The 15,132-nt window shown below is 44.3% G+C and overlaps 1 protein-coding gene across 2 annotated transcripts in view; it reads right to left on the bottom strand.

Moving 5' to 3' along the window:
- SYN3 (synapsin III) overlaps nt 1-15,132 on the bottom strand; it is a 420,224-nt gene that overhangs the window by 360,291 nt on the left and 44,801 nt on the right. For both annotated transcript variants that reach the window (XM_006914505.3, XM_025048692.1), the window contains exon 3: nt 9,295-9,352. In XM_006914505.3, the coding sequence (XP_006914567.1) occupies nt 9,295-9,352 (58 nt within the window). The remainder of the gene's footprint in view (nt 1-9,294; nt 9,353-15,132) is intronic.

Genomic DNA, 15,132 nt, shown 5'->3' with positions numbered 1-15,132 from the left:
AATCCTCTTGCAGGTAAGTGAGGAAAATGACTAGAGCATTAGATTAATTCATTTGCTATTAAGACCTGCAGGAGGGACTAATGGCTTCTTAAAAGGGGAAGACAAAAGATAACATTGGCAGGTGGGGAAATGTAGTGGGGAAAAAACAATGGCATGGGAGACGGGAGCCTGGCTTCTCCACGCTCTGGATTCCAACAGTGATCTGGTGTGCGTGCTAGGTCTAGTCACTTCTCCTCTCTCGACCTCTCAGCTGTTAAACTAGGAGGTTGGATCAGATGATCTTCAAGGTCCCTATGTGGCTCCACCCTTCTATGATTGTACCACGTCATCCAATCGCTCACACATTCACTCAAAAACTGACTCGGACCTGTGCTGTCTGCTCTCAAGGAAAAGTTAGACGTTTGCAGCAGGTGCCAGTGAGTGCCATATGCCAATGGGAAGTATGACTGGATATTATATAAATTTAAAAATACACATAAACATTAACCTTTTATATTTCTTATCCCTCCAACTATACAGCAGATTGCTTTAGAACATGGATTATATCTTTCCCATTCCTGAATAATCCCAGAGGCTGACACCTAGAAACTACTTCAGGCAACGAGTGTTCAACGATGCGATTGTAAAAATAGCAACGATACTTACTAAGCATTTTCTATATGCTAGGATCTGCTTTGAATACTTCGCATGTAGTATTTTATTACACTCTCACAACTCTAGGTATGTTATTATTATTGTTGTTGTTGTTATTATTATTATACAAATGAGGAAACTGAAGCACAGAGAAATCAAATGACTTGCTTTAGATCACTCAGGAAGTGGCAGAGCCAAGATTCAAACCCGGGTGGCCTGGCTCCAGAGTCTGAACTACTATACAATTCATGTAGTCTGAAGACATAGAATTACACTTGAAGGCAGATAGTGAACATTAACTCTTAGGGGAAAACAAAGAACAAAACAGAATGTTAACAGGGGAAGTAGGCAGCAACAAGCCAGAAACATCAAACGATGAGTAAGGGCCGTTAGGGTTAGTCAGGAATAAAGGAGTCTTTTGCTGGAAGAATATCTCATAAGAATTTGTAATTTACCCAGTAGATCAAAAAGGCAGGGTGAAACAGGAAGGGATGGTAGGATTCTGTGCTCAAGGAACCCGAGGAAGAGGGAAAGGCAAAAGCATGATGAGGACAAATTCAAGCCCCAACATACACTCTGACAGATCTACTGGGTTAAGAACCAGGACCCCTGGAGTCAGCTGAACCTGAGTTCAAATTCCAGCTTCCCCACATTTTTACTAGCTGTATGACCCTGCCTGGGCAATTTATTTAAGCTCCCTGAGCCTCAGTTTCTTCAGCAACAGGCATATCATGTACGTTAAGTGAATTAATGCATGGGAATCACTAGCATACAGTAAATGTTCAATAAAGTTTACTACCATCGCCATCGTTTCTCCACCTCTCTATTGTCTTCTTAAATTGGTGAGCCTAAAAATAGATCTAGGAAGGTGATAAACTCACATTAATCAATGCCGTGGTTGAAACACTTGCTCCTCTAATGAGTTATGTTTCAGCTAATCTGCCCTAGTGTTCCACCTGCTTTTTTATTCGCCCAGCTGGTGAATAAAAGGCTTCCATGGAGACCTCCACGCTCTTAAAAATAATACAAAACAGAACGTCTGAGGTCAGGGTAAGCCAAGCCAAACAAATAAATCTTGCAGGATTGTGTTAACAAAACAAGGCTTAGTGGATCAGAGCGGGTAGAATTCTGTCGGACTCAGCCCTGCAGAGAAACACCAAGCTCTGGTGAATTTCAAACACAATGAGGTCACATAGGAAGATCAAATTATGGAGCATTTCAGAGTTCAGCATCAACGCTTGGGCTGTTACCAGGAGAGCATTCTGTGCAAGATGGACTCCAGAACCATGGGTCATGTGGAGTCCTAGAAATCCAAACCAGAAGGTGCTTGTAGATCATCTACACAACCTCTACGGACGGTAATCTGTCAAAAGCTATCAGAATTATAAATGTCCTGGGAGGCAGACTCTGAGATGGACAGGAGCCTGTGAGAGTTTCATTAGGGAGTGCTCTGGGCATCACTAGCACTGGAGGGGGAAGAAAAGGGAAGGAAGGAGGACCGGGCAGGGGAAAAGCTGAGCTGCCCTGCCATCTCAGTGGAGGGCTTTGCTGACTGCACAAAGAACTCCGAAGCTGGGATGGCCTTCAGCATTGTCCCAAATTGAAGCCAGGGGGCTAAGTCTTTATACCCTGTGCTAAGCAGTCATTGAATACAGCTGCCCCCAGGAAAGGGATGTCACCTTGGACCAGGCAGCTCTCCTCACCTGAGGGAGGCACTTCCTAAAGAGGGCTGACAACTGAAGGTGTCTGCCGGCAGCAATTCCTGCAGCTGGGGGAAAAGTCCTTCGTTCCTCAAGGTGCATTACAGCTCTCATGGCCTGTAATACCTTTGGCACCAGTTATATGCCCAGGAAGCAATCCTATGGATATACTACAAACGTTCGAAATGACATAGGTTTAGCATTATTCGTAATAGTAAAATTATGGAAAATAAATTATGATATATCCATATGACAGCACCCTAGGCAATCATTAACAAGAACAAGGCAGCTCTGCACATAGCCTCATAGCCTCATGGAATAAACTCCCGGATATATCGAGTGAAAAGTCAGGAGCAGAGTTGTATGGCTAAGAAGACGAGTACGTGTGGATGTGGAGCAGCTGAAGGATGAACTTGCCCCTCAGCCCCACACCCATCCTTCTGTATTCTCTCTGGCACCATGGAGGCTGAAAGCCTAACTCTGCACTTCCCTGATTCTTTTGCCACGTGGTTCCAGGTTGATTTCTACCAATGGGAGTTGAAGTTAGGAAGATGTTAGCAACCATTCTGCTTCTGGTGGTAGCTACAGAAATTTCACCAACAGCAACAACAGATTCAGCAGGTTGGTGGCAGTTCCTGCAGCATCAGTGGGAATGCAGGCTCATGGATCTCCACCGGCAATGGTGGCAGTTCCCACAGCAGCAGTGGCAGTGACAGCAATGAATTAGGATTGTTGTGACTGTGGGTAATATGATGTCCCCTTTGACGCATTTGAGATCAACTCATCTTATTAAAGTCTCCTTTGAAATACCTATGGTGACTTATGTTTTTTTCTGACCAAGTACCATTTATGAAAAGCAAGGAAAAATAAACATATATGTGTATTTGATCACTTCATTTAAAATCTCTCTGAAAGTTATCTAAAGAATAGTGATAATGGTTAAATGAACTAGTAATTAGATTAGTGGGGACACAGTTGGAGGTAGACTTTTCACCAGACACCGTTTTTCACCTTTTCAATTTTTGACTATGTAAAAACAAGTAAAAGAAAAAACAAAAATTATTTCCTATTAGCTACATAAATTTCCTATGAAATATTCCCTAAATTAAACATCCAGTTTCTGCTGAAGCATTTCCAGCACAGGGGGCCCCCTACCTACCAAAGGGGCACGGCCCTTTGGTCATTAGTCAGCACAGCTTAACAGTTTTGTTTATACCAAGTCAAAACCCATCTTCTTGTAAGATTGTACCATTAGCCTGAAATCTAGTCCCAATGAAATAACTTAGGGTGGTGGTTCAGCACATGTGCATATGAAACCTGGGTTCAAATCCCTCCTCTAAACAAATTTCAGGCAGGGCGTTTAATCTTTCTGAGCCTCAGTTTCTTCATCCACTGTGGGGAGAGTCATAGTACCCATCTCATAGGAATATGGTGAGGCTGAAATAAGATTGTACAATAAAGTGATTTAATGCATGCATAATGTACTATGATACATTGGACACATTTGATCATTGTTTTTGATGTTTCCAACACTGGCAGAAAAACGTAGTGGAAAAGAGGAGGGCTCTGAAGTCAGACCGCCTAGGTTCAAAAACAGGCTCCTGCCGGTGATAAGTCTATGTGACGGTCTTGACTGTTTAAAGTATTTTGAGGGAAAAATCCTACCTTCACTTCTAGAAGACATTTAAGTTGAGGAAGCATAAAGGGCATAAGATGAACAGAACTCCAACCAGCAGCCTAATCTGGGATCCACACACAACTACCTAACCCTATCCCAACTCCAGCATCACACAAGGACAGGACTCAGAGGGAGTCGCTGGCATTCACATGGAAATCTGTGTCTTGTCCAGCTTCCTTCATTGGATTCAAGGGCAGGGTCTTCACCTTCTCTGGCCTTTCTCTCTATCTGCTGGAATGCGGCATTGTCATTCCTTATGTTTTGGTACCTCTATTAACACCAAGGAAAGATTTGGTCATTTCAGCCTTTTTTTTTTTTAATTAACAAATGAAGCCCAAGGCCTGTTCCAAGTCCTAGTCCGTTAGTCTCTCAGAACTGTGAGTCTACTTGATATTAATCCATTCGTCAACTTCACAGAATCCCACAGAGGGGTGACTTGCACCTGTGGAGAAAAAGACCCTTTGCCTCAAATATAAACAGAGGAGAACTTGACATGCCAACCACTCTGGCTGGAACCTCTCAGGCCCCTGATTCTTTTGCCACGTGGTTCCAGGTTGATTTCTACCAATGGGAGTTGAAGTTAGGAAGATGTTAGCAACCATTCTGCTTCTGGTGGTAGCTACAGAAATTTCACCAACAGCAACAACAGATTCAGCAGGTTGGTGGCAGTTCCTGCAGCATCAGTGGGAATGCAGGCTCATGGATCTCCACCGGCAATGGTGGCAGTTCCCACAGCAGCAGTGGCAGTGACAGCAATGAATTAGGATTGTTGTGACTGTGGGTAATATGATGTCCCCTTTTGATCCATTTGAGATCAACTCGTCTTATTAAAGCCTCCTTTGAAATACCTATGGTGACTTATGTTTTTTTCTGACCAAGTACCGTTTATGAAAAACAAGGAAAAATAAACATATATGTGTATTTGATCATTTCATTTAAAATCTCTCTGAAAGTTATCTAAGGAATAGTGATAATGGTTAAATGAACTAGTAATTAGATTAGTGGGGACACAGTTGGAGGTAGACTTTTCACCAGATACCGTTTCTCACCTTTTCAATTTTTGACTATGTAAAAACAAATAAAAGAAAAAACAAAAATTATTTCCTATTAGCTACATAAATTTCCTATGAAATATTCCCTAAATTAAACATCCAGTTTCTGCTGAAGCATTTCCAGCACAGGGGGCCCCCTACCTACCAAAGGGGCACGGCCCTTTGATCATTAGTCAGCACAGCTTAACAGTTTTGTTTATACCAAGTCAAAACCCATCTTCTTGTAAGATTGTACCATTAGCCTGAAATCTAGTCCCAATGAAATAACTTAGGGTGGTGGTTCAGCACATGTGCATATGAAACCTGGGTTCAAATCCCTCCTCTAAACAAATTTCAGGCAGGGCGTTTAATCTTTCTGAGCCTCAGTTTCTTCATCCACTGTGGGGAGAGTCATAGTACCCATCTCATAGGACTATGGTGAGGCTGAAATAAGATTGTACAATAAAGTGATTTAATGCATGCATAATGTACTATGATACATTGGACACATTTGATCATTGTTTTTGATGTTTCCAACACTGGCAGAAAAACGTAGTGGAAAAGAGGAGGGCTCTGAAGTCAGACCGCCTAGGTTCAAAAACAGGCTCCTGCCGGGGATAAGTCTATGTGACGGTCTTGACTGTTTAAAGTATTTTGAGGGAAAAATCCTACCTTCACTTCTAGAAGACATTTAAGTTGAGGAAGCATAAAGGGCATAAGATGAACAGAACTCCAACCAGCAGCCTAATCTGGGATCCACACACAACTACCTAACCCTATCCCAACTCCAGCATCACACAAGGACAGGACTCAGAGGGAGTCGCTGGCATTCACATGGAAATCTGTGTCTTGTCCAGCTTCCTTCATTGGATTCAAGGGCAGGGTCTTCACCTTCTCTGGCCTTTCTCTCTATCTGCTGGAATGCGGCATTGTCATTCCTTATGCTTTGGTACCTCTATTAACACCAAGGAAAGATTTGGTCATTTCAGCCTTTTTTTTTTTTTAATTAACAAATGAAGCCCAAGGCCTGTTCCAAGTCCTAGTCCGTTAGTCTCTCAGAACTGTGAGTCTACTTGATATTAATCCATTCGTCAACTTCACAGAATCCCACAGAGGGGTGACTTGCACCTGTGGAGAAAAAGACCCTTTGCCTCAAATATAAACAGAGGAGAACTTGACATGCCAACCACTCTGGCTGGAACCTCTCAGGCCCTACTAGACACTGCTGTGAGGCCCCGCTGAGCCAGTAGGGCATTCTGGGTAATGGAATGCAACATGATGCAGTCCCCCCAACTGGCCTCCCCAGGGTGTCTTGATTTCTGGCTCTGCAAGAGCTGAGGCAAGCAGTTTTTGAACTGGAGGGGGAAAGGGTGGAGAGAAGGAGTGGAGGCTTCCTCTAGGCCAACCACAACTAACTCATTTGCTCTGTCCAGCAAGACCCAGACAGCGCAATTATCTGGTTAATTTGGCCCTTAGTTGGGAGACAGACTTCCAAAATGTGAGGCCAGCTCAGACTAAACAGTGGCTTCCATCCTAAGACTTCTCAAAAGCGCTAGAGGATGCATTTGAGACCCACCAATTGATCCAGCTGGGAAAAGACAACTGATTCAGACTCTAAGATGGGTTTTAAGAAGGCATGTCTTCCAAGGGGAAATGTCCAAATGCTCTGCTAATTGGTCCCTTGGCTAATTTGCCTTCTGGCTTCCATGGAGGGGGATGGCAGAAAATCAGGATGACTCTAAAGCAGCCAATGTTTTCCAGTATGATCGTAGCCCTCATAGACTGGCTGAGTGTCCCCAGAGTCACTGCGTGAGTTTCTCAGGGCAATTCTCTCTGATGGTCCTGCTCATAGATTTTGTACCCATAAGTTGGGTCAAGGGTGGCAATGGGATAAAAGGGGTAAAAATTAAAACATGCCTCTGAGGTTTTCACAAGCGAGTTGAGACAGGGCTGGCTAAGCTGGCAACTGAGCATTTATCAGGTGGTTTATGGAAAACTCAGATTTTTGAGGGGAGGTGAAGGAGCAGTGATTTGTCTTCCCTGGAAACTGATAAGCAGCCTGGAATCTGTGGAATCTGTAAGTTTTCCTTCCGCAAGTATTTGCTTCAGTTCTAGTATGTGCCAGGCCCTGTGCTACTTAACAGAGTGGGATCCAGACAGCCATGGTCTCTACCCGCATGAAAATAATCCCTAAATATGTGGTTGAAAACTCAGATAAGGGATAGGAAAGAAAGGCTGGGGTGCTATGAAAGGGAACACCCAGGTCACCTGATTGAGATCAGGGTGTGAAGGCTCAGAGAAGGAGTCTTTGAGAAAGGGGTTTTAAAGTTAACACTTGAGAATCTAATTTGCTTTTTCAGAAAGATGACTCTGGCTTTAGTATAAAAAATAAATTGGAAGTGGGTGAAAAGATGGAGTTATGAGGCTACTGATTAGGAAGGTTGGATGAGAGTTGATGATGGGTCAACCAAGGATCTAGGCAATGGGAAAGGAGAGAAGTGGATGGACTTGAGAGATATGGGATGTGGAGTCAAAAGGACCTGGTAATTGAGCACAGCAGCAGAAAGGTGGGCATGCAGGAGACGGTTTGGGTTTCTGGCTATGGTGGAAGGTAGATGGTGGCACTCTTCACTGAGACAGGAGCTCGGGAGGACGAGCAGATTGGGATCAGGGGAAGATGAGGTGTCCTGTTTTTGAGTCAACCAATCTGGACTTCCCACCGTTTCTCACCCTGTACTTCCGGTCTCCTTACCTCTGCTCATATGTTCTTCGTGTTGCCATCTCCGCTTGTTGAAATCCTATCCATCCTTCAAGATCTGTTTCAAATACCACCCTCTCCTCGAAGCCACTTCTGACTCTCTCAGTCAGTGTGGCCCTGCTGCCCACAGCACTAAATTTGGACCTCTCTTTCCTGGACTCCACCTGTGTTGAGTTTCTGTGAAGACTTACCTTGCCTTCCTTCCTAGACCACATACTTTTTGGGACAGAGCCTCTGATTCTATATCCTTGTTCCTCGCGTTGGCTAACTAGCATAGTATGAGGGAGCCAGGATTCAGACATTTGACAAATATTTGTTAAGTGAACAAAAATAACCCGCTTTCTGCAATGGAAGGAAAACCAGGAGACATTGGACTGACTTGAAAGCCGCAAGATGAAATTGAAATTCAATCTGTAGGTGTTTTCATACTAAGCCAACTCAAATTTGATGCTCAGAAAGGCTTTCTGTATCTTCAACACACCAAACTCAGAGTGCTGGAAAAGTCACATCCCTCTATTTTTTTATTGCGCTTTTCTGAGTTCATCTTATAGCAGGGACCTTTTCTATCTTATTAATTGTTTGCCTTTGATGATGATGACGATAAATGCGTAAAGTTTACCAAGTGCTGGTATGTGCCAGGCACTGTTCTAAGTACTTTGCATGGACTAACTCATTTGATCCTCAGAGCCACCCTATGGAGTTGATGCTATTATTACTCCAATTACATGCATGAAGAAACTAAGCCACAGAGGGCTTAAGTATTACTCAACCTAAGTCACACAGTTGGTTGGTATTTGAACCTAGAATCTGGCTCCAGAGCCCATGCTCTGCTATACTCATCTAAAGACAAGCACGGTGCTTGGCATTGAGTAGGTCCCCAACGAATGTTCACCGAGTGGATGGGGGAGCCTGAGATCTGGAGAGCATAGGTTCTAGTCCGAATTCTGCCACTGACTTCTCATGCAGCCTTGAGCAAGTCCCTGCTATTCTAATCTCCTGTAAGGCTTTAAATAATTTAGCCCCGACAACAATGATACAAGGGAAATGGGGCACACAGAGATTAATTCACCTGCCCAATTCCCAAAACTGAGGGAGCCAGGACTCAAATCCACTGTGTTCCTTAGCCCAAGTGGGTCCATGCCTCAGAGACCATGGCAGGGATGCGGCGAAATGGAACTGAATGGAGCAGATGGACTTTGGGGCTCCCCATGCCCATTTCCATCAGAGAAGCTCTACTTGTCTCTATTTTGTAGAACTGGCTCCTACTTGAGATTTCCTTTGAAGGAAGGCTCTGCTGTTAAAACAAAAATGTTGAAAACTACTGGACCAAATAATTCTAGAATTTAATGAGACTCCCAGGTATGAGTCGGAATTTTTCTGAAAATCTTGGCTCATGATAGCCACATAAGAATGGGGACCAAGGCTGCTCCTTGAAATGGCCCCAGCTACAGAAAATGTCAGGGTGGTGGTGCTAAAGACTCCGCTCCAACCTACCTGCTCCACTCGGATCTCCACCTCTCCATTCACCTTCTTCCCATGGAAATACTTGGCCCTGTGAAGGAGAGGGAGAAATCTCTGAGTCAGGATACAGACTGCTTTACTCTTTTCTCCCTTCTCCCAAAGGGTGCACATGCAGACACATTCTCTACCAAACTCCTCTCGCCTTGACTGACGGTTTTCTCATTATTTATATGTACTGTGTCGGGGGTGAGCGGGGGAAACTGTGTTGGACAGGAAGACTAGAGACTCAGGTTCTCTTCTGTCAAGTTGTTTGACCTCCTCGTGTCTCCATTTATCCTCTCTAAAAGGAAGAAATGAATACCTGCGTGAGATATTTCTAAGGGTTATTTTAAGGATCAAATGAGATAAAGAGTCCTACATAAATAAATAGTACAGAATTCTTTTGAGTTACACCCTATAAACTCCACAAGGGACATGTTAAATTGATCTATTCATCTACTCATTTCTCTATTTGTCCATCTGTCCAGTGAGCAGATCTTATCTGTTCCTTGGTCCATCTGTCCGTCCATCCATCCACCCAACCACTCACCCACCATCTTTCCTCTACTTCTGCTTCTGTTTCCCCATTATCAGTAAATGGCATCCCATCTACTCATTAATCAAGGCAGAAACACAGACATCATTCTCGTCATCTCTTTCTCCCAATTTCCATTGATTCTATGTTCTCATTATTTCTCAAATCCATTCGCTTGTCCATTTGTCTCTAAAAGTCCTCTACCCTTGGCCTCCTTCATCTCTCTTCTCATACAGATTCCCTTGTCATACTCTACTTTTCTTTCATAGCACTAATTACAATTACAGTTAGTAACTGCGTTTAACTGTCTATGTCCACAAACTATAACACAGTTCCTTGAAGTCAGGAGCAATCTCTTATTCATCACTCTATTCCCAATACCTATCACAGTTCTTCGCACACAGTAGGAGCTCAATTAGAATTTGTTGAATGAAAAAATAATGGCAGAGTCCTTAGTCTCTGCCAGAAAACATGCTACAGGCTTTATCCTAAAATCTTTCTCACTTAATGCTTACCACTACCACCACCACGAGGCAGGTATTCTTATTTTCATCCTATAGACAAGGAAACTGAAACTCAGAGAGATTCCACACCTGGCCTTCTAATTCCACACCTATGTTTTTGCTCAACCCTGGAAAATAGCAGCAAATATTGAGGTGCTCCTGGGTTTAGATATCCTCCCACAAAGCAAAAGTAACAAAAGTTTCCATTTGCTCTCATTGATTGTTCATGAACTGAGTACTTCTTAGTCATCTGAGTGCTGTGTTGAGCATTTCCACACACCCTCTCTGGGGCAGAGACAGCTCTTTAATTGCAATACTCATTCTTCTCTTTTCCCACAGTAAGAGAGTTTGGCACCAAAAAATGCATAGCCCAACTCTCCATTCGGCTAGGTGTAGCTGAGTTCTAATCAATAATTGTAATAATTAGACCTAAGAATCTTCTGTTTCTTCTATCCTTTTCCCACTGATTCACCGTCTATTTTCTCAACCTTCCATTTGTGAAAGAAAGAACCCTTTCTACAAACTCTCTGACCAAGGTTCATTCTATCTGCTTCCAAAGTCTATCTACATGTAGCTGATGCAAGTGGAGTTCTTCTCTTTCCGACACTGACTGTATCACTGACTGACAGCTCTAATATTAACGCCACTTTTTCTTACAATGTTCACAGGTTTAGATGTTAAGTAGGCAGGATTTTAGTGAGATAGGAGATGTTAGTATGACTTGAAAGCAAGATTTTGTTTTTTTCTCCCAGGATGGTCTTAGACAAAAATGTGTGTATAGCCAGCTTCATGCATAGGGAAACTTTTCACATAGTTTGTGAATTTTAAAATGAATCCTTAAAGGTAGTGTCTGCAAACTCTAGACACCGGGATCAGCCCATCTCTAATATTTTGTGGGGCACGGGCAAAAGAACAAATGGAGGCCTATGTATCAAAGGCCTAACATTTAAAATTGATAAATAAAGCTAGCAAGCATTTAAATAAAACATGTCTGTCTGCTTTCCTTGATAAATACAACTTTGTAGTGACCCGGAAGTGTCAGAATTCAGACTTCTCAGAATTTTTGGAGTTCTATCCAAAACATGGCACCATGGAGATTGCCATCTCTTGATTCCCATTGTCCTTCCTCATTCTCCTCCCACCCTCCTCTGTCCTGCACCACTGGGGCTTCCTGTGAAGGCTGTGAATGGCCCAGGCCACGTGGCCAAGCTTCATGTCTTTGCCTACGCCCCCACCAACAGTTGTCCCTTGGCCATGCCTTGGGAGGTTGGGCTAGATTACTGGCCTACACAGGCCCTGGACTTGGGCCTGGGTCCCTTTGGGCAGGAAATTCTAGGATGCATGGACCTCAGAGTACAATTTTCAGGGCTCTGGTACAGGGCTCTCCTTTGTTGTCAAGAGGGATATAGCTAGTAAAGTCCAGGGCAGGACTTAGGTCAAGGGTCCCTCTAGCTTGGATTTAATAGAGGTAATGGGTGGGCCTGGGACTTCAGATTGGTAACTAACAAATGCAATCACTGATATACTGGAAAAAGCATGGATTTGGAAGTATACAAGCATGGGCAAAAATCTTAGCTCTACTGCTTACTCACCACATGTGCTAAGACAAGGTACTTAACTGCTCTAGGTCAGTTTCCTCATTTGGCAAGTGGTAATAACAGCTACCAGCCAAGGTTGTGGTGAAAAAGTCACTTGACCCTCTATGAGACAGGGCAGTAGGGTGCAGTGGACTCATTCAGGGCTGGACTGACTGGATATAATCTCAGCTCCATCGCTCACTGGCTATGCAACCTTGGATAACTCACTCAACCTCCATATGCCTCAGTTTCCACATCTGGGAAGTAGGAATAATCACAGTAGCTATCACGTAGTGTTATTGTGAGGAGTAAATGAGGTAAGACATATAAAGCACTTAGAGCAGTTCCTGGCACACAGTAAGCTCCAAAGTATACAGCCCAGAGCCTGAAATAGAATCAACAACAAAGAACTATTGAGTATTTACTCCGTTCCTATGAATGCTGTGCAGCAAGGAACCACAAATAAATGAAACAGTCTTATCCTTATAGAAGTCACAAAACAGAACTACAGTTCACTTCACTTTGATCTGTCCCATGGGTGAAATGAGTGATAGACAATAATAATAATAATAGACGGCATTGGTATATAAGGTCTCAAGCCCCCTCACATCCCTTTTCTAATTTGACCTTGATGTCAACCCTGAGAGGTGGTAGGGCAGGGGGCAGTCCTCACGTATTCCAGATGGAGAAGTCTCTATTCAAAGACATAAAAAACCCCTCAGTGGCAACAGTGAGTAGAGCTCATACTTTAAGATTTTGGGGATTCGGTCCAGACCCTCTTGAGTCCATCATGATCTTGACCCTGCTTAACTATGGCCCATTTCTCCGCTTTTCTGCCCACTATACAGACACACTCAACTTTCTACGATTCCTTAAACACTTCCTATGTTTTTATGCCTCTGAGCCTTCACACATGTGTTTTCTATGCTTAGGATAGAGACTTCCTGCTCTTCTGAGTGGTTGCCTCTTTCTCATGTTCCAAGATCCTCACTTACTCTATCAAGTTTTCTTTGAAAGTCCCCCGTTAACTGGCTTAAGTGTCCCTCCTCTGGGTTCCCACAGGGTGCTGTACTTAACCATTAGAACATATATCACTCTGTCTTCCAATTATGCATTGTCTGTCCCCTCCCCCTAGGACACCCAAAACTGTATCTCAATGCTCACTGAACCTCCAGTATCCGGCACAAAGTGCCAGGGCACAAGGCACATGTTTAACAAATGTTTGCTGACTAATGTCTTCCAGGGATAGGCCAAGGGTATCCTGTCCTCAAGACGCTTCACTGCCATCTACTGGTACATTGTTGTAATAAATTTACAAATCTATACCAACTGTGATGTGGGGTCAGACTGTGCAGTGTCCAACCTGCACAAATAGCAGCCCTCGACTTGTTTTTAACCCGGAACCCAGAGCACTTTGCACTACACCAATACCACCCGAGTCGCTCTGGCCTTCGAAGGCCTCACCTTTCCAGGAGCAACGCTCTTTTTGCCCATCTCTGGGATTTTTACTGCAGGGCCTGGCAGACAGACACAGGCTGAAGCTTAGGGTCAGGCGGTCCATCCCCCTGCCTGGCCGGGAGTCAGAAGTCTGTCTCCTGACAGGCCACACAGACTGTTGCCTCCTTGCCGGGGGCTCATTCAGGCTTGAGCTGCCTCTGAACAGTTCTGTCTGGCAGAGGTAAGGGTAGGGATGGTCTGGAATTCTAGATGACTCGGGAGCTGGGGTTGCTGCCTCTATAATTTACCCGGCTGTTTGACCTCAGGTAAAATGGAGGACCCCACTAGGCCTAGGGCTCTGTCTCCCTAACACAGATGTCTTCCTAATGCCCTAATATGTTTGTTCTCATAATGAGCTCCCTGAATATCCCAGCCAATCAGTCAAGTCCTTGGCCTTGGGAAGGGGGTTGGGGCAGCTCCTGATTCCACCCAGCTTCCATCTCTGTGGGTGGTCTCATATTTTGCTGCCACATCAGAGGCACCAGGAAGGAGAATATTATAAAACTGGCTCTGCCTGGGGTGGGAAATCCCTATTTGGGGAGGCGGGATGTGGTGTGAAAGAAAGATTTATGAGAAGCGGGTACCGAGTTCTTTCATGGCTGCAGCAGGGGCAGAAAGAAGAGGAGAATTAGCACAAACAGGATCCACCTGTGTCCAAGCAGTACCCTTCCAATAAATCCGTCTGAGATGTGGCTAGGCCTCAGCGATGCTCTCCCCAGGGAGAGAGATCAGGAATGTTCTGTCTCAGGCACAGCCATCTTCCCAGAGGTCACCCCCACTGGGGGAAGAGAGGGGGAGAGGAAATGCAGGAATCCAGTTCTATTAAGAGATTTTCATGTTTCTGATGCAGCATGTTAGTTGCTCATTTGTGGCCTGGACATTAGCGGGGAGACCACGCAGAAGACTGCTGAAAGTAGACACACTCAAGGCTTTCCCAGTTAGCAAGACGAGGAGCGTCACATGGCAGTTTGGCTGAATGGATATGTGGCAAAAGCGGGGCCTCTGAACAATTCAGAGATCCGATTCTAGCTCTATCATTTACTCCCAGAATACGTGACCCTCCTGGCCCCTTCCCACTGCCACATGGGATCCTCCAACGGTGGGCAGCCTCTCTGTACCCTGTTGCAATTAAGGGGCTCCAGTGAGTTAGGAAACGGAGGGACCCTCTGAAGGTGAGTGGCCCCTCACAACTGTGCAGGGATCTGTGGAGGTAAGGAACTGAGACCCACTAGAGTCCCAAGCCACAAGATGTGACAAATGTCCTTTATGTCCTTCATTGGCTTTTGAAAGCATAGGGAAGGAGATTTTTGTGAGTAGGTCTGGTCACAATTCACATCATTTATTTACTCCCTCATATAACCACTTTTACTGAGCTTCATATGGACCGGGCACTCCACTAGGCATGAAGGGAAAGGCTGACATCATTCCTACTCTTGTGGGGCTAACATGCTCCTGGGAAAGTCAGAAATCTAACCAGGTGAAAAAGAAGTGATGAGAACGATGAATAAAATGCACAGACTGATAGAAGAAAAATGTGGGGAGCAGGGAAGATCTGACTTAGGTTGGTCGAGGAAGGCTTCTTTGGAAGACATTTAATACATTTTTATTGACCATGTACTATGTGCCAGAGCCTGCAGGCTCTAAGGAAACAAGGAAGAAGACAGCACAGTTCTTGGGGCTTAATATATAACTGAAAGGGGAGACACATAAATGGATGATG

The sequence above is a fragment of the Pteropus alecto genome, unplaced genomic scaffold (assembly GCF_000325575.1).
Source record: "Pteropus alecto unplaced genomic scaffold, ASM32557v1 scaffold94, whole genome shotgun sequence".
NCBI classification, from domain to species: domain Eukaryota; kingdom Metazoa; phylum Chordata; class Mammalia; order Chiroptera; family Pteropodidae; genus Pteropus; species Pteropus alecto.
The sequence above is the reverse complement of the archived record's forward strand: the minus strand, read 5'-3'. Positions and strand labels throughout refer to the sequence as shown.